Here is a 20,522-nt window from a genome sequence, read left to right on the forward strand (position 1 = left end):
ACACTCCTCAGGGGTCTACCAATAACTGTGTAAGTCCTGCCTTTGTTCATGTTACCAAAATGCAGCGTCTCACATGTATCTAAATTAAATTCCATCTACCACTCCTCAGTTCATTGGCCCAATTGATCAAGATCCCTTTGTAATCTTAGAGAACTTCTTCACTCTCCGCTATACCACCAATTTTGGTGTCATCTGCAAAGCTATTAACCATGTTTCCTATATTCTCATCCAAATCATTTACACAAATGACAAATGACAACTTCTTTGTTATCCAGAATTTGTTGATTGACTTCATTCATATTTCTTACTTTTCCTGTTGAGTCTATTTTCATGAGCGACCCTAATCCTGGCTCATAATGTTGTATAAGCTCTCTGTTATTATATACTATGCAGTATAATGGCTGCCACGATCTTCTTTCAGAGAAGGATCTATAGAGTCTACTTGGCCTAGTGAGATAGAGTAAAGCCACTTAGTAATCTAATCAGAAGAGGTTCTTGTCTTAAGCAAGATGGAATCTGCTGCATGACAGCAACTGTGCCCTGGTTACACTGATTGAATATCAACTTTGTTAGCAGAGACTATGAGGAAAATCCAGATTGTAGGTCTTACTCCTGTGAAATCCTAGGATGCTCTCATACTGAGCTGTACGGTATCATCATTTTGGATGGTGCTTCAGGCACTCCTCAGTGTTGACCCTTTCAGATCCTTACACCCTAGTATAATAGTTTAATTGACACAAGTGGTGTCGCAATATATGATGATTTATTCACCATTCTTATCAATGTTCAAGAGATAGTTGACATTTGTTTATTTTGAATTTTACTAATCAAAATTTGTCAGCGATTGTATTGCTCACAGCTAAATAAAGACTGGACTCCAAACTGTCCTTCCAACAGAAGAGAGTGCAAGTCCCAGTGTTTTTCTTTAAATATTCAGATTAGGTTCTGATCGTCAGGTCCAAATTATGATTTGTGTTTTCCCAACTGGATTCAATTAGCCAATCAAACAATCAAATTAATGTAATTATGTCTTTTGAGTAATGTCCCCAACAGTTGATAGTGTTCGTAGTGGACTACCCAACCATGAGTACTTAATCCAAGAGATAAACATAAAGCACTAAATCAAATGCCACTATGACTCTCATACGTTTGTGATCTCTAGAAGTGAAGTTCTTGCATATATTTCTAAAGTCTGTTGAGTGGAAATTTAGTTGTAAAATTGTGACTACTTTTAAGCTTGAATTCAGAACTTTTATATTGATCCATGTTGCATGTGCAACATGTTTAGCTAGCATATAGTTAATTCACTATATGTTTTCAGTTGATCTGATGCCAAATGATAGGTTCTGGGGTTAATTAGACTATTTGAATAGAAGAGCGATGGCAACTTGGTGTAGTAAGGAATGTCACCAAGCATGATCATGAGTGGAATTGTGTATAGACAATAATTACCCTGACATGTTACATCATACATGTCTCAATAAAAAAAGGGTGTGTATGATAGTGTTCACTTCTTTAGAATTCAGTTAAAACATTTCAAGCATCAATATTGAAAATGGTTGCAATTCGTTTTCCCAGATGCTTGAAATTGGCACAAGATATTTTTCATGAAGAAATGTTTGGCAATATTTTTCTTTGTATTGGCAAGCACATAATATAGTATGGAATGTCAAATTTGTAAAGCATTTCTTTAGAGAATAGACCATTCTAGACTAGGTACTGTGTAATGAGAAGGGAATAATTGGCAATCTAATTGTGCGAGGCCCCTTGGGGATGAGTGACCATAATATGATTCAATTCTTCATTAAGATGGAGAGTCATAGTTGATTCTAGGATTAGAGTCCTAAGTTTAGATAAAGGAAACCACAATGGTATGGGTCTCCAGTTGGTTATGGTTAAGTTGGGGAACATTACTTAAAGGGATAACAGTGGATAATAATGGCAAATATTTGAAGAACGCATGGAAGAACTGCAACAATTGTTTCTGTCTTGTGCAAAAATAAAACAGGAAAAATGCCAAAGAGAAATGAGGAATAGTATTACAAATGGGCATTCAAATTGGCCAAGGAGGAACAAGTGAGGACTGCAGATGCTGGAGAGTCAGAGTCAAAAAGTGTGGCGCTGAAAAATGTACAGCAGGTCAGGCAGCATCCGAGGAGCAGGAGAGTTGATGTTAAGCTCTTCATCAGGAATGGCTAAATTGACCAAAACAAGCAACAGACCTGAGGATTGAGAGCAGTTTAAATTTTAGCAAAGGAGGACAATTGCATTGATTAAGAGGGGAAAAGTAGAGTACAAGAGTAGACTAGCGGCGTACATGCAAACTGTTTGTAAGAATATCCAGTGAACAGAAAGTAGATTAATCAAGACAAAGGTAGGTTCATTACAGTCAGAAACAGGGGACGTTAAAATAGGGAACAAAGAGATGGCAGACTGATTAAATACATACTTTGGTGCTGACTTCACACAGGTGGACACAAGTAACATTCAAAAATGTTGAGGAACATAGTGTGTAGAGAGATGGAGGAGCTGAAGGAAATCAGTTTTAGTAAGGAAATGGTGTTGGGGAAATTGATGGGATCCAAGACCGGTAAATTCCCAGGGCTGATAATCGACATCCCAGAAGTGTGTCTCGATATAATGAGTACGTTGGTAGTTGTCTTTCAGGATTTCATAAACTCTGAATGTAACCCTGCCCATTAAAAAGAATGTAGAGAGAAAACAGGGAAGTCTAAACTGGTTGGCCTGACACCTGCAGTCAGGAAAATGCTGGAGTCCATTATAGAAGATTTAATAGCCAAACACGTGAAAAGGATAACTGGATTGGACAGAGTCAACATAGATTTACGAAAGGGAAATCATGCTTGAGACATCTATTGGAATTTTTTGAGATCTAAGTAAGGGAGAGCCAGTGGATAGTTTACTCAAACTTTGCGAAGGCTTTCTATAAGGTCCTATGTAAGAGATTAGCATGTAATATTAAAACGCATGCAACTAAGGGTTCGTGTACTGACATGGGTAGAGAACTGATTGACAGATAGGAAACAACAGTAGGAACAAATGGGTCTTTTTCCAAGTGACAGATGGTAACTAGTACGATACTGTGAGGATCAGTACTTGGACCACAGCTGTTTACAAACTGAATTAACAATTTAGATGAGCGAGCTAAATATAATATTTTCAAGCTTGCAAATGATACAAAGCTGGGTGAGAGGACGAGGAGGATGCAGAGATGCTTCAGTGTGATTTAAACAGGTTGAGTGACTGGAGAGATGAAGTATAACAGGGATAAATGTGAGGTTATCCACTTTAGTATCATAAACAGTTTAAGCCTGTTATCAGCTGAATAGCAATTGATTGGAAAGGGGGAATTGCAACCAAATTTACATGCCCTTATACATCAGTAAGCTGGCAGTGAAGCAAGTAAATAGGGTCAGATGGGGTGGAGTTGAGGAACCGCAAAATCAAAAAAACCATAATGGCAGTTATGTACAAACCTCCCAGCAGTGGTTAGGACCAGGGGCACAAGATGTACAAGAAATAGATAGGGCATGTCAGAAAGGTAAGGTCACGGTGATCATGAGGGACTTCAATATGCAAATAGACTGGGTGAATAATGTTGCCGGTGGATCCAAAGAAAGAGAATTCATGGAATGCTTACAGGATGGCCTTTTGGCACAGCTTGTGATGGAACCCACAAGGGAGCAGGCTATTCTGAACTTAGAGCTATGTAATGAGCCAGACTTTATAAAAGATCTTAAAGTAAGGGAACACTTCGGAGGCAGTGATCATAATATGGTAGATATCAGTCTGCAGTTTGAAAGAGAGAAGCAAAATCGGATGTAATAGTGTTACAGTTCAATAAAGGTAATTACAAGGGCACGAAAGAGGACTGACGAAAATCAACTGGAAGAAGAGCCTAATGGGGAAGACCATAGAGCAACAATAACAGGAGTTTCTGGATGTAATTGAGGACACAGTACAGAGGTTCATCCCAAAGAAAAGAAAGATTATCCAGGGGTTGGGGGGGGGGCGGTAGGGGGAAGTGGAGGAGAGGAATTACACAGCCAGGGCTGTCAAAGGAAGTCAGGAAATGTATCAGGAAAAGAGAGGGCCTACAAAGTGGCCAAGAGCACTGGGAAATCAGAAGATTGGGAAGACTACAAAAACAAACAGAGGATAACAAAGAGAGAAATAAGGAAGGAGAGGATCAAATATGAAGGTAAGCTAGCCAGTAATATTAGAAATTATGGTAAAACTTTCTTTCAAAACATAAGAAACAAACGAGAGGCAAAAAAAGAAATTGGGCTGTTCCAAATTGATGCAGGAAGCCTTGTGATGGGAGATAAAGAAAAACCAAAGAACTTAATAAATACTTTGTGTCAGTCTTCAGAGTGGAAGTCATGAGTAATATCCCAACAATTGAGAGAGTCAAGGGGCAGAGTTGAGTACAGTAGCCATTACAAAAGAAAAAGTGCTAGAAAAGCTAAAAGGTCTAACAATTGATAAATCTCCTGGCCTGGATGGACTCCATCCTAGAGTTCTGAGGGAGGTGGCTGAAGAAATTGTGGAGGTGTTGGTTGTAATCTTTCAAAAATCACTGGAGTCAGGAAAAGTCTCAGATGATTGGAAAATCACTGTTGTAACTCCCTTGTTCAAGAAAAGATCAAGATAAAAGATGGAAAATTATAGGCTGATTAGCCTAACCTGGGTTGTAAGTAAAACTCTAGAATCCATCATTAAGGATGCGATTCCTAAATTCTTAGAAGTGCAGGGTCAGATTAGAACAAGTCAGCATGGATTTAGTAAGGGGAGGCCATGCCTGACAAACCTGTTGGAATTCTTTGAAGAGGTAACAAGTAGGTTAGACCAGGGAAACCGAGTGGATGTTATTTACCTAGATTTCCAAAAGGCCTTTGATAAGGTGCTTCACGGGAGGCTGCTGAGTAAGGTCAGGGCCCATAGTGTTCGAGGTGAGCTACTGGCATGGATTGAGGATTGGCTGTCTAACAGAAGGCAAAGAGTTGGGATAAAAGGTTCTTTTTCGGAATGGCAACAGGTGACAATTGGTGTTGGAGCCACAGCTGTTCACTTTATATATGTTAATGATTTGGATGAGGGGACTGGGTGTATTCTAGCAAAGTTCACCGATGATATAAAATTAGGCAGGCAGGCAGGTAGTTCTGAGGAGGTGGAGAGGCTGCAGAAAGATGTAGACAGTTTAGGGGAGTGGTTCAAGAAATGGCTGATGAGATGCAATGTGAGCAAATGCGTGGTCTTGCACTTTGGAAAAATTAATACAGGCATGGACTATTCTCTAAATGGTGAGAAAATTCATAAAGCCAAATTACAAAGGGATCTGGGCATGCTAGCCCAGAATTCTGTAAAGGTTGACTTGCAGGTTGAGGTCATGATTAAGAAAGCAAATGTAACATTGTCATTTATCTCAAGAGGGTTGGAATGTAAAAGCAGCGATGTGCTTCTGAGAATTTATAAAGCTCCAGTTAGGACCCATTTGGAATACTGTGTCCAATTCTGGGCCCCACACCTCAGGAAGGACATAATGGCACAGAAGCGTGTCCAGTGGAAATTCACATGGATGATCCCTGGAATGGTAGGCCTAACATGTGATGAACGGCTGAGGATCCTGGGATCATATTCATTAGAGTTTAGAAGGTTGAGGGGAGATCTAATAGAAAATTACAAGATAATGCACGGCTTAGAAAGGGTGGACACTGGGAATTTGTTTCTGTTAGGCGGGAATACTAGAATCCATGGGCACAGCCTTAGAATTAGAGGTGGTCAATTTAGGACAGAAATGAGGAGACATTTCTTCAGCCAGAGAGTGATGGACCTGTGGAATTCATTGCCACGGAGCGCAGTGGAGGCCGGGACGTTAAACGTCTTCAGGGCAGAGATTGATAAATTCTTGATCTCGCAAGGAATTAAGGGCTACGGGGAGAGTGTGGGTAAGTGCCGCTGAAATGCCCATCAGTCATGATTGAATGGTGGAGTGGACTCGATGGGCTGAATGGCCTTACTTCTACTCCTATGTCTTATGGTCTAAATGTTTTGTTGCCCCTGAAAAAAAAATTAAATGGCAGGAGCAGGGATGTCTTTCTGCAATTATACAGGCCCTTGGTGAGACCACATCTTAGGTTTTGGTAACCTTATCTGAGGAAGGATGTTCTGACAATGGAGGGAGTGCAACAAACATTTACCAGACTGATTCCTAGGCATATAAGGAGAGACCCAATTGGTTAGAACTGCATCATTGGAGTTTAAAAGAACTAGGACAAGCTCATGGAAATCTATAAAATTCTCCAGGACTAGACAGGGCAGATTCAGAAAGGATGTTCCTGATAACTGGGGAGTCTAGAGTCAGAGGCTATATTTTAAGGTAAAGAGGTTTACATTTAGGACTGAGATGAGAAATCTCTTCACCCAGAAAGTGGGAAACCTATGGAATTCTCAGCCAAAGAAAGCAGCTGAGGCCAAGCATTGGATGTTTTCAAGAAGTAATTCTTAGGACTAAAGGGTTCAAAGGATATGGAGAGAAAGTGGGAACAGGTATTGTATTGAATGGCAGACCAGGCTCAAAGGGCTGAATGGCCTATTCCTGCTCCTATTTTCTATCATTATATTAGTGTATCAGGGCATCATTAAAATGATGCTCAATATACCTTGTGCATCCAAAAACAACAGTTTAAAAATACTCCAACAGTTGATTTGTTTCTATTGTAATTTCTGAATGCAAAGATTGGAAATTGTATTGGATATTTTGATGAATGATGGAAGGTTCTGTTACTAATGTGCAATGTTCAACAGGTCTCCACTTCTCCATCCCTAGAAGAGAAGGAATGTAAACACCCAGGATACTATCAGGAGGGTGGAGGTTCTCGATGGAGCAGTATGGGAAGTGAGCACAGGGTCACAGTGCATTATGTTCTCCAGGAAAGCAGTGGCTATATGGAACCCACCTTGCGAATTCTAGCCATCCTGCACACCGTCATCTCATTTTTCTGCATCATTGGCTACTACTGTCTAAAAGTAAGGCAACAGAACATTTTGGTCATTGCAAACAAGTCACAAAAAATCCATCGTTTTGTTTTGCAAACTGTAGGTACTACTTATGTAAATTACAAATTCCATTCCAAGAAACAAGCTGAAAGCCTAATTCATTCCCAGAAGACGGTTCTAACTCTCAATGTCTAGCCCAATTTTGTTCGATTATATTACCCAAACTATTTAACCATATTCATTGGTCAATAATTTATTTTGCTTAAGTTATAGAGTTTGTCATTTTACAGCCCAAGTTGTACAGTCGTGAGCTGGGTTTTTCATAAGACTGACTCTGATTCTGTAGCCTACAGCAGTTTACTGGATATTGCCTTGGCATGATTAGCAGGCAGCAATTTAATCAATGGATTCTGTCAACACTAACAAAATGTAGTTAAAGCAAAGATCAAATAGATAAACTCCATCATCTGAAACCCAGTATTCGATTATAGGCCTATTATCACAATTATTAGTGTACACAAAGAACTGACATGAGGATTTTATTCCACTGTGGACATTTTCTTTGTGCTGTTGACAAGTCTCCACGACTCACATATCATTGGTGAAACAAGAGATTTACCTGGTGATATTAACAAGTCTGATAGAATCACTGCATTTGTATTAAGATGTGTTTTTTTTTTGCTTAGCCTGTTCCTCAGAAAAAGACGATGGTCAATATGTAGCATATCTTTCAGAAAAACCTACTCTTGTATGAAGACTACACACAACTGTCTGCCGAAGATCCATTCCAAATATTTAGATTTCGGCAGATATTACAGTTTTATAAAGTAAAATTGGGCTTCATGCTATGAGCTTTCACATTTTGGATTCTATTGTATTTTTAATCTTTAGTATTTTTTTGAAGTTTACAGTGAGTAATGGTTAACAGATCACAACAGTGGGATTCAAAAATCATTTCAGACTACTGTCAGGATCAGAAGTTTTAAAAGTAAATTTATTAGAAAGATTTATTATTGACCTTAACTTGCTTAGAATTATGGGGTTTAAGATCTCTGACTGTCAGTGATTGAGGGTAACTCTTACGATAAAGTCCATTTATTTATAGATGTTAGCTGGGGTTTGGCATTCTTTTCATTCAGGTACAGCATGGGTTGGGGCAGCAAACAGTATAAGTCAGAATGTTTTAACTCATTCTGTTACAGTTAACTTTTGTAGTATCTGAAAATGAATAGTCACTGGCTAACCTCAGCTTTTTCAATTCAAATACTAACATTCTGTGTGGTTAAAATAAATTTAGTCACGAGTTTAAAGGTGTTTGTCTGCCAGTCCTTCCAAAGCAAGAATTTTTTTCTCATAATTACGTTAAGAAATGGGTGAAACAGCCCAGCAATGAAAAGAGTCGTGAGCAATGTATTTCTTTCTACCATGCTTAATTTTTCTTCTTGAGTTCTCTGTTGGAAGGCAGGTCAGACCAATGTTGCCACAACCCCTACAATGGGTACAGCAAGGTGGCAGTTCCTAAATCCAGATAAAATCAAAATATTGCAGATGCTAGACATCTGAAATAAACACCGAAAATGTTGGAGAAACTCAGCAGGTCTGGCAATATCTGAAGAGAAACATGGTTAATATTTTGAGTCCATCGTGACTCTTTTTCCAAATGCACCCCAGAATAAGAAGTTGAAGTCCACAACCAACTGACAACTACCCAATTCCCCCACCCAAAAAAACTCAGAGTGTTGGGGTAACATTCACTTTAGATTACCTACAGTATGGAAACAGGCCCTTCAGCCCAACACATCCACACCAACCCTCCAAAGAGTAACCATCCCCCTACCCTGACTAATGCTATTGGACAATTCAGCATGGCGTGCAAATCCTTGGATTGTGGGAGAAAACCCACATGGACACGGGAAGAATGTACAAACTCCATACAGACAGTCACCTGAGGTAGGAATTGAACCTGGGTCCCTGGTGCTGTGAGGTAGCAGTGTTAACCACTGAGCCACTGTGCTGCCCACATGTATGCTGTTGCCTGGATCTGTGGATAATGATGGCAAGGACTCCAATTTCATTCCATCACATGGCTGACCATGAGTCTGTTCCACTTTAAACTCCTGCCATTGGTGTGTGTTGGAAGTATTCACCAGTTGATACTCAACCTGTTTGGCCACATTGTGAATGCACTGTTGGACATCAATTCTTTAAGCTTTACTTGAACCCAGAGTTCTGGCTTAGAGATGCTACCCACTGCATCTCAAGATCACCATCCAGAGCATTAAATATTACATTTTACTGTAAAATTGTACCACTATTAATTACTTTTCTACTGTTAAGTAATCTACTGGATAGTTGAAGCCTACACAGAGTATAGTCTGAGCAAAATGGTTTAATGGGGGCACAAGGTATAGAAATTAATGGCACAGCAATCTGAATATTTTATTCACAATATTTTAGTTATAGAATCATAGAGATGTACAGCACGGAAACAGACTCTTCGATCCATGCCGGCCAGATATCCCAACCCAATCTAGTCCCACTTGCCATTACCCGGCCCATATCCCTCCAAACCCTTCCTATTCATATACCCACCCAGATGCCTTTTAAATATTGCAATTGTACTAGCCTCCACCACTTCCACTGGCAGCCCATTCCACACATGCACCACTCTCTCACCCTAAACCTATGCCCTCTAGTTCTGGACTCCCCCACCCCAGGGAAAAGACTTTGTCCATTTATCCTATCCATGCCCCTCATCATTTTGTAAACCTCTATAAGCCTCAGCCTCCGATGCTCCAGGGAAATATGCCCCAGCCTATTCAACCTCTCCCTATAGCTCAAATCCTTCAACTCTGGCAACATCCTTGTAAATCTTTTCTGAACCCTTTCAAGTTTCACAACATCCTTCCAATAGGAAGGAGACCAGAATTGCACGCAATATTCCAACAGTGGCCTAACCAATGTCCTGTACAGTCGCAACATGACCTTCCAACTCCTGTATTCAATGCTCTGACCAATAAAGGAAAGCATACCAAACGTCTTCTTCACTATCCTATCTACCTGCGACTCTACTTTCAAAGAGCTATGAACCTGCACTCCAAGGTCTCTTTGTTCAGCAGTATTCCCGAGGACATTACCATAAGTGTATAAACCCTGCTAAGATTTGCTTTCCCACATCTAAATTAAACTCTATCTGCCACTCGTCAGCCCATTGGCCCATCTGATCAAGATCCTGTAATCCGAGGTAACCTGCTTCGCTGTCCACTGCACCTCCACTTTTGGTATCATTCATTCACAATATTTTACCCATGATCAGGGCATGAGAAATTTGGCTTGAAGATGATAGGAGAAAATCTTCTAAACTAGTCCGCAACATGGAGCTGAATTTTACATTGCAAAAGTGAGACTACCATAGTCACGTGGAATTATGATATCTGGCACAATGACATAATTAAGACAGAACACTGTAATATGGGTGAGTGAGCCCCAAAATCAGCAGTCTGTTTGTCATTTTGAAATTCATAAAACCATTTTAGCAAGTCAGTCATCTGATTGATACAGTCACAATGCTTTAATAAGGTGGATGCATATGATTTATATCTAGTTGGGCTCTGGCGATGCAGTGGTAGTGCTTATGCCCGAAACATCGATCCTCCTGCTCCTTGGATGCTGCCTGACCTGCTGCGCTTTTCTAGCAACACATTTTTCAGCTCTCTATCTGTGAGCCAAATGATCTGGGTTCAAGTCCCACCTGCTCCAGAGGTTCACAATAACACCTGGAAACTGCTTGGTTATAAAATATCTGAAACACGCCTGGTGTGAATCCGGGTTTCTTTTTCAGTGTGTCATGAACAGGGCATAAAGGCAGTGGGCATGTGCCGGTTTTAACAGCAGAGTCTGCTGACTGTTGTTTAGAAAATCTTTGCCTTTTGTAAACCTATAATTCTAATCAGGACTATCCCTTAAGCATAGGTCCAAGAACTTGCAATGTCGTCATCTCTCAGCGCACTATTAATGGTGAGGATTAGTGTTCCCTTTGAGCATTGTATATTCCTCTTAATGTACCTCCTCCACTGAGGAGGAGAAGGGCCTGGAGGTCAGCTGACACAGACAAATGAATGTGATTTGGATGGACGTGTGAAAGCTGCTGAGGATCATGGGGCTGCAGAGTGGAAGCAGCAAGAGGCATCCAGCCGCAGGAGGAATCCATCTCTCATCAGCAGTTTGGTACAGTGCAAATGTTACCAGCAGATATTGCCTTTCATGGGACACTGTCACCTCATTTGCTCGTCTCTCTCATCTTTGCATTAAACAGTCGAATATTTAAGATATGCCAATCTCTTTGGTTCAGCACGAAACAAGCTTAACCTTCTTGCGTCAGGTCATAAACCAGTCTGCAGTTAAATAGTGACAGCAAGGGAGTGCAAAATGGGATTTTGGTGGCCAGAAAATTAGAGTTGTCATGTCATTCAGCCACACTTATCGCCTTATCTTTTTGTAGGTCCCTCTGGTTATTTTTAAGCGAGAGAAAGAGGTTGCCAGGAAGTTGGAGTTTGATGGGTTATACATCACTGAACAACCTTCAGAGGATGACATCAAGGGACAATGGGACAGGCTGGTCATAAACACACAGTGAGTATTCGACATTGGGTTTTGTATGTAATTCTGTTGGTTCGTTCTTATGAGTCTGGTGGGGGGGGGGGTGGGTGGTAGCGATGGTGGTGGTGTCATTTGACTAGCAGTCCAGAGTCTGTCATGGCAAACATTGAGATCACACTACATCTGGTGGTGGAATTCAAATTCAAAGAATAAATCTGGAAAATAAAGCTAGTTTCAGTAATGGTGATCACAAAAGTATCATCAGTTGTTGGTAAAAACCCGTCTCATTCCCATTTGCCATACGTACCTGATCTGATTTACATTTAAACCCACAACAATGTGGTTAACCTGTAAATATCTTCTAAAATGCTCTAGCAAGACCATTTTGTTCATGCTCAACAAGGTATTGGTGACACACTGTCCTTGCCAGCAATGCCTGCATGCCAGGAAAGAATAAAGAAAAGAAACGATGGAGGAAACATTATGGAGAAATATAAGGTTCATGGCCTACATCCAAAGATGTGCAGGTTAGGTGAATTGGCCAACTTAAATAGCCCAAAGTGTTCAGGGATGTGTAGGTTAGGTGCATTCGTTAGGGGTAAATGTGGAGTAATAGGGTAGGGGAATGGGTCTGGGTGGGTTACTCTTCAGAGGGTCGGTGTGGACTTGTTGGGCCAGATGGTCTGTTTCCACACTGTCAGGATTCTATGATTCTATATCTATTCTATTTGGAATCGGCATGAAATGCAATCCTGTCAGTGTGAACCTTGCCATCAGTGTGAGAGCCAGCAGAATTCCACACTGTCTCCTTTGGGGAAGGTCTGCCCAATTATGTGCAGTAATAAGTGGCCGGCAGTGAGTATTCCCCAGTATCCACGATATTGTGGACAGAAATCTTCACCTTCCCCTCAAAACAGTCTGCCCAGATCCAAGGGTAACAAGTAGCCATCTCATTACAATCAGCATCACTGAGAAGGTGGTGATAGCTGCTTACATTCCACAGAATGTAATTGCATCAACAAAGGTTCGGGCTTTATATCTTCAGCATTATTCTGATTAAGATTAATCACAAAAGGATATTGTTATGGTTTGGTTAACTAATTGCTCTGCCTTCACTTCACCTGCTAACTTGGAATGTGGGTGCCTGGATTGGAGGGGAATAATGTGGCAAACTGACCAAGGGAATAGAGGTCACTCTGGCTGAGGACCATTATAAGAGGAGCCTTCCAAAAGGTCTATGGTTGGACATGGTAGAGAACTCATGGATGACAACATGTTGTAGATAAAAGATGAAAAATGTGTTGCTGGAAAAGCGCAGCAGGTCAGGCAGCATCCAAGGAGCAGGAGAATCAACGTTTCAGGCATAAGCCCTTCAGGACCTGCTGCGCTTTTCCAGCAACACATTTTTCAGCTCTGATCTCCAGCATCTGCAGTCCTCACTTTCTCCTTGTAGATAAAAGATGCCTAATGAAGTAACTTCAAATTATGTACTGTTGTGAGATTGTGCTTTAGAAGTTCTCCCACATGTTGCCATGCCCATCTCAACCTTTAGCATTGTGCTGCCAGTGGCCTTGCCTTATCAATGTTCTGTTTCAGCTTCATTTGCTTTTTTGGGGTGATAACTGTACCTCTAGTTCCAATATTACCTGCAAATGTTGTCATCACTCCTCTAAGACTATGATAACTCATTGATTTCACAATGAATGAAACTGACTCCAGAGTTAAGCAATTTGGAACCCATGCACCTATCTCCATACCACATCCACAAATCCAGTTCCTTGTTTTCTCCCTTCTCATCAATTCACAATTTCATTTTCAGACCTCCTGCGATTTCATTACTATTAATGTTTTCCATTTATCTTCCATGTGTCACTTTGTCAGAGGCTTTCCTATAGTTCATGTCTTATTACCATAGCTCTATTTATTTAAAATCAACATCTGTTGCAGTCATAGGCTGAATTGACGTAAGGTTTACAATCAATAATTTCTTCAATGCAGGTATGAAAATACAAAGTAAAAGATCAGAGTAAAATAACCTTGATGATCAGACTAGGGTCCTGACATTATTATGATTCAAAATTTAATTCAGCTGAGTTTTATTCAGTGTGTAAATCAAATATGACATTGAACTATCCTTAGGAACTGCCTCTTTATATCTTTGATGTGGAGGTGCCAGTGTTGGACTGGGTTGGATAAAGTCAAAAATCACACAACACCGGGTTATAGTCCAACAGGTTTATTTGAAGCCACAAGCTTTCAGAGGCCCCCTTCCTTCCTCAGGTAGTTAGGAACGGGTGGGGGCTCTGAAAGCTTGCCATGCCAGATAAACCTGTTGGACTATAACCTGGTGTTGTGTGAGTTTTGTCTTCACATCTTAATTCAATATATTATTTTATTGACAATGCTTATGCATTAACCTTCTCTGTTGCCGTCTTAGGGAATTCCATGAGGTTGGGAAGATGATTGCCTCTGTTTTAAGTCTATGCTGGCTACTTCAAACTAGTTACTTTTCATTTTGTTTTCATTATTGCTCAGTAAAATTTTCCCTTGCCTCGGTGGTTAGCTGGATTAGTTCTGTCTCCCTTTTTAAACATTTGTACTGCATTGGCCCTTCTCCAGCAGCCTGGCACATTTTCACATCTCCAACTGCTACTGAAATTTTGCCTTTTCATTAATAGTGTGGTCCAAAGCAAGACTGTATTCTGTTTCACCCTCGCCTGCCTCTGTACTCAGCTGGAACAGCAAAATTTGTCTTTCTCTTATTTGCATGATATGCCAGAACCAAGAGATGTGATTACTAATAATTCTGTCCTCCTCTTTCAGATCATTCCCTTATAACTACTGGGACAAGTTTGTGAAAAGAAAGGTAAAGAGCAGATTCAAATTTTCTGTAATTTTTCTCGCAGCCTACACACACGGCAGTCAAATAAGTGTGTTGGGAGCTTGCTGGTCAGCTGATCATTCTGGCTGTGGAGTGGCTTCCCATAATTTTGAGTGTTTGGCCTCATTTAGTTTCATGAGATGAGGTGAAAGTGCCAAATGGGTGTCTTGATGCTTTGATTCAACTCACCTGAAAATTAGGCCAGCAATTCTATCAGCCATGTAAATTTGGATAGGACTGGGGACAGATTGTATCTGATCTTCTGAGGCCCACAAACCTCGTCCTTCATTGGCCTCTTCTCTTCCACTATCTGGTGTTTACATGGCTCATATTGTAACCAGGTCCCGCCTAAAATGGCAATTGGAGCATTACTTTTATCAATGGACCCAGACTTTCATACTTCATGTGGTCTATCTCCTGACACCTTGCACACTTGGTGGTGGACCCTGTCTAAAATTGAGCTGGTGCTAATGAGGTGATCAGGTTATGACCTTAATTTCAACCTGTAGTCTACCCATTAATGCAATATGAAAGCAGTGTAAATCCACCACACTGATGCTCACATGGTCGTTAACTCAGCATTAATTTGAAATTGGCATGTATCCAATAAGCCAGTTCATTCAAAGGATGATAGTTTTCATAAAACATTCATTGCAATGTTGTAACTTTCAAGGCATTAGTTGTGGTAATTGGTGAAAAAGTTTGAAAACAAGTCAGTTCAGCTGATAGTAAATTTGAAGAAAAAAAATCACTGTTAGCATTGCCGCTTGGGATGTTTGACAAGTATTTATTTAAGTAGTTACCTGGCATTACAGAACTTGAGTATTGCAAAAAAATGAAACATTCTTGAAACTTTTCATATTACACTCATCAGGACAGATGCAAGAATGCCAAATTTCAAAGGGAGCAACAGTTTATATAGCTCCTTTTCCTCTTGCATTTATTGCTGCTTCTTTGCAATTTTGCATTCTTGCATCTGGCCTGACAAAGGACAAGATGAAAATCTTCAACAGAACATCACTTTTTTTTCAGCAGGCATTTGTTCATTTCTTTACTGTGCTGCCTAACTGAAGTCTTTCACTGAATTATTTTAAACAAATTAATGAGGGAGGGAAAATTTCATTTGAACAAATGCAGCATTTGTAAAACAATCTGAGAAACATTTAGCTGAATAGTCATCTACATGAGGCCAATGGCTTTAGAGTACACCATCATATTCTGTTAAATACCTGTCTTTGTAAATATTCCACCACTGAGCAACCAGACTTTGTTAAATCTTGCCTCTCATTGCCTTTTTATCTAACACAAAAGTCCTTTAATTAACAGTTTATCTTGCCTTCCTGTAGGTTATGGATAAGTATGGTGAATTCTATGGGAGGGATAGGATCAGCGAACTGCTGGGAATGGATAAAGCTGCTTTGGATTTCAGTGATGCTCAGGAGAAGAAGAAATCCAAGAGGGATAACTCCTTCTCTGCAGTGTGAGTAGTACTTACGTCCAATCTACGTATCACGACGGAGTTGTGTAAGTGTAAGCACTCATTGATTCATGGCTTGTAGCCTGAATTCTAAAAGTGAGACGTATTAGGACGGGGTGATTCTTTACATTCCCCACCCACAAATCCCATTATGACATTCCTGTCCGATTAGAGTTCACCCTCCGATGTTTTCAACCGTGTTGTCCACAAATCAAGCCATTCCAGAGATCTAACAGTGGTCTAACCTTCCAATGCCATGATGTAGGAGTCACAGAATTGGGCCCTGCCCTCCATCTTTAACAATCATCTTCTTCTGTTCCCACACGGATGGAGGTATAAAAACCCAGTTCATTGTTTCTTGATGCACTTGTGCACAGCAAACCAACTAACTTGCACGGATCTTACAAATAGGAGTAGCTGTTCAGTGTATTGATCCCATTCCATCATTTAGAGAGATCCTGGCTAAACTGTGACCTAACTCCACATACTTAACTTTGTACAATATCCATTAATGTCATTGGTTGTATCAATATCACTTTTAAATGAGCATTTGTGGGTCTATATCAATTGCTGTTTACAGCAGATAGATGCAAACTGCTACACATCTTTGTGTATAGAAGTGTTTCCTAATGTCCTCACTGAAATGTCTAATACTAATTTTTAATTACGGAGGCACTGTGGATCAATGGTTAGCATTGCTGTGTCACAGCACCAAGGACCCGGATTCGATTCCAGCCTTGGGCGTGTGGTTTGCACATTCTCTCTGTGTCTGTGTGGGTTTCCTCTGGGTGCTCCGGTTTCCTCCCATAATCCAAAGCTGTACAGGTCAGTTGAATTGGCCATTCTACATTGTCCACAGTGTTCAGATATGTTGGGTGCATTAGTCAGCAGTTAAATGTAGGGCAATGCGTCTGGGTAGGTTACTCTTCGGAGGGCTGGTGTGGACTTCTTGGGCAGAAGGGCCTGTTTCCACACTATAGGGATTCTATGAACCTATGCCTCGTGGTTCTACATTCTGCAACCAGTCTGTTCCCCTTAGTGGCCTGAAAACCTTGTTCAAATTTCCCATTAACTCATACAAAATTCCGGGGATGAGAACTCTCATTTTCAATTTCTCCTCGTAATCTAACACTTGGGGTCCAGGTAATCTTCTGATAAATTTACCCCTAGGTCAATATTTCCTTCCTCAGCGGTAGTGCGAAGAACTGTCCAAAATATTCAAGAATGTTCTAACTAAGGCTCTATATGGTTTAAAGATGACTTCTAACCCCATATTTTCTAATTCTGTAGGTATAAAACTCATACTTTGTCAGTCTTTTCGATTTCATTTCTAACATGCGAGATGGCAAATAGTGGGGATAAATGAGTTTTTTTGTGGTTGGCAATCAGTGACTAATGGTGTGCCTCAGGAATCAATGTTGGGACCACAATATTCACAATTTACATAGATGATTGGAGTTGGGGATCATGTGTAGTGTGTCAAAGTTTGTGGATGACACTAAGATGAGTGGTAGAGCAAAGTATGCATTGAACTGTGAAACCTTGCAAAGGAACATAGATAGTTTAAGTGAGCGGGCAATGGTCTGGCCGATGGAGTACAATGTTAATAAATGTGAAGTCATCTATTTTGGTAGGAATAACAGTAAAAACGATTATTACTTGAATGGTAAAAATTGATGAATGCTGCTATGCAGAGTGACCTGGGTGTCCTTGTGCATGAATCACAGAAGGTTGGTCTGCAGGTACAACAGGTAATTAAGAAGGCAAATGGAATTTTGTCTTTCATTGCTAAAGGGATTGAGTTTAAAAGCAGGGAGGTTATGTTGCAGCTGTACAGGGTGCTGGCGAGGCTGTACCTGCAGTACCATGTGCAGTTTTGGTCTCCTTACATGAGTAAGGATGTATTGGCACTGGAGGGGGTGCAAAGGAGTTTCACTAGGATGAGGGGGTTGGCTTATGAGGAGAGATTGAGTAGACCAAGATTATATTCATTGGAATTTAGAAGAATGAACAGGACCTTATAGAAACATATAAAATTACAAAGGGAAAAGTTAAGACAGTAGTTGACAGGGTGTTTCCACTGGCAGATGAAACTAGGACAAGAGGGCATAGCCTCAAGATTAGAGGGTGCAGATTTAGGACTGAATTGAGAAGGAATTTCTTCACCCAGAGGGTTGTGAATCTATGGAATTCTCTACCTACTGAAGTAGTTGAAGCTTCCTTTTTGAATGTTTACAAAGCTAAGATACATTTTTTTGAACAGTAAGGAATTAAGGGTTATGGTGAGCCGGCAGGTAAGTCCATGAAAAGATCAGCCATGATGTTATCAAATGGCAGAGCTGGCTCGAAGGGCCAAATGGCCTACTCCTGCTCCTAGTTCATTCCATTGCATTTTGATGATCTACATGAATGAATTGCTAAATATCTAGCTAGTGATCATTTGAACAATTCTAGTTGGGACCAATAGAAGGAAACTCATACTTTCATATTCCACGAGTTGTTCAATGAAGAAACCCAATAAAATTTCAATTTAGTGGTGACTTGGCAACTATGTTTCCCAAAATTACACAGCTGGAGTTAGCCTTGTGTCATGGAGAGATTGATTAATGTGATTTTAAAAAAGTTACTGATTCTTGGGATGTGAGTATCGTTTGCAAAACCAGCATTTATTGTTCTTCCCCTAATTTCCCTTTGAGGAGTTGGTGTTGAGCTGACGTTTTGAACAGTCTTCACTCTGTCTAATTTAGGTTCACACCCACAATGCTTTTGGGGAGGGCTTTTCAGGATTTGAAGGAATGGAGACTCCTCGAGGGTCTGTGATTTGGAGGGAACCTAACAGCTGGTGGCTCTTCCATGCATCTGCTGATTTTGTCCTTCAAAGTGGCAGAAGTCATGGATTTGAAAGGCGCTATAGAAAGGGTCTTGGCATGTTGCTGCTGTGCTTCTGTAACCACTGCATGGCAGTGTTGATGGGAGTGAATAATTACGGTGCTGGACGGATTACCTTTCAAAGGGGCTGCTATACTGCATTAACTATTTTGAGTGTTCCTGGATCTGCACTCATTCAGGTGAGTGAGGATTTGTGTCTTGTCAAGGAGAGCTCGAGTCACTTGCTGCAAAATGCCCTCAGAGGCAGTGTTTCCAATGTCAATGCATGATGCAACTGCCACAATCGTAAAAGGTGAAGTAACTGGATATGGCATTTTTCTCTCACAACTCCTATATTTCTGTACCATAGTTTATGTCCTCCAAAGTAGCCAGGACATTAATTTCATCAATGATTGGTAAAGAACAATTCCTCATTCTCCATCATCTTTGGATATGATTCAAAAGCTACATTCCTTCCTACTTTAATTATCATTGAGTCATACAGCACATGAAGGCCCTCCAAGTCTGTACCAACCTTTGAACACTGCTTCCACTTTCCAGCACTTGGCCCGTAGCCTTGAATGTTATTTGTCATTCTAAATAGAGTAGCTTAGTGTTGGTACCATCTCTGCTGTCAGCACTTATGTTCAAACTCTAAGGAATGATTGTGACATGCCCTTGGTTACTTTTGAGATTCTTTGCCAGTTGAAGGTGATGATATGTACAGAACAGCAGAAGAGGAGTGCTCTGTAATCACAGTAGGGTGGGCTGGGGCATGAACATTAGCAAAAACAGGCTGACGATGTTGACAGGATCACTTGTGTGCTCTGTGCAGGAACAGAAGTCAGCACGGGTCTGTCTTTTGCCTGACAGGAAAGAATAAAACAAAAGGAAAAGATTTATTTTCCAGTCAAGGCAAATGATGAAATAGTTTACAATTAACCAACAGCTCGCAAGAAATTTGCGTGTTAACCAACTGCCAAAGTGAATCTAATGAGACGTAGATTGTTATAGTTGTTCACACAGCATTACATCGAATATCTGACATATACTTTGATGTGAATGTTCAAAGAAATTTTCAGTTATTCGAATTCTGCCGCAGTAAAAGATTCTGCACCAAATCTGTCTCAGCCTGCCACAAATCTCCAATTCTCCCTGATCTTTGGATCCTTCCCCAACATATTATGGCTTTAGCTCTCTACAGCTAGTGGTATTATCACTGGATTATTAACCTAGAAACTTAGCCAATGTTTTGCAGACCCAGGTTCGAATCCCACCATGGCAGATGGTGGAATTTGAATTCAATGAAATAAATCTGGAATTAAGAATTTACTGATGACCATGACATCATTGTTGATTGTCAGAAAAACCCATCTGGTCCCTGATACCCTTCAGGGAAGGAAATTTTCCACCCTTACCTGGTCTGTGACTCGAGACCCACAGCAATGTGGTTAACTCTCACTCGCCCTCTGAAATGGCCTAGCAGCCATTCAGATGTACCAATCGTGACAAAGTCTCAAAGAATTGAACTGGGCAGATCACCTGGCATTGAGCTAGACTCCGGAAAAGACAATGGCCGAAACAGCCCTGTTAACCCTGCAAAGTCCTCCTCACTAACATCTGGGAGCTAGTGCCAAAATGGGGAGAGCTGTCTCTCAGACTAGTCATACTCACGGA

General features: G+C 40.6%; 1 protein-coding gene across 1 annotated transcript in view; it reads left to right on the forward strand.

Moving 5' to 3' along the window:
* ryr2a (ryanodine receptor 2a (cardiac)) overlaps positions 1-20,522 on the forward strand; it is a 749,067-nt gene that overhangs the window by 697,944 nt on the left and 30,601 nt on the right. The window contains exons 92-95 of the mRNA XM_043695572.1: positions 6,829-7,050; positions 11,522-11,652; positions 14,443-14,485; positions 15,847-15,980. Of these exons, the coding sequence (XP_043551507.1) occupies positions 6,829-7,050; positions 11,522-11,652; positions 14,443-14,485; positions 15,847-15,980 (530 nt within the window). The remainder of the gene's footprint in view (positions 1-6,828; positions 7,051-11,521; positions 11,653-14,442; positions 14,486-15,846; positions 15,981-20,522) is intronic.

This window comes from Chiloscyllium plagiosum, chromosome 9 (genome assembly GCF_004010195.1).
Source record: "Chiloscyllium plagiosum isolate BGI_BamShark_2017 chromosome 9, ASM401019v2, whole genome shotgun sequence".
NCBI classification, from domain to species: Eukaryota; Metazoa; Chordata; class Chondrichthyes; order Orectolobiformes; family Hemiscylliidae; genus Chiloscyllium; species Chiloscyllium plagiosum.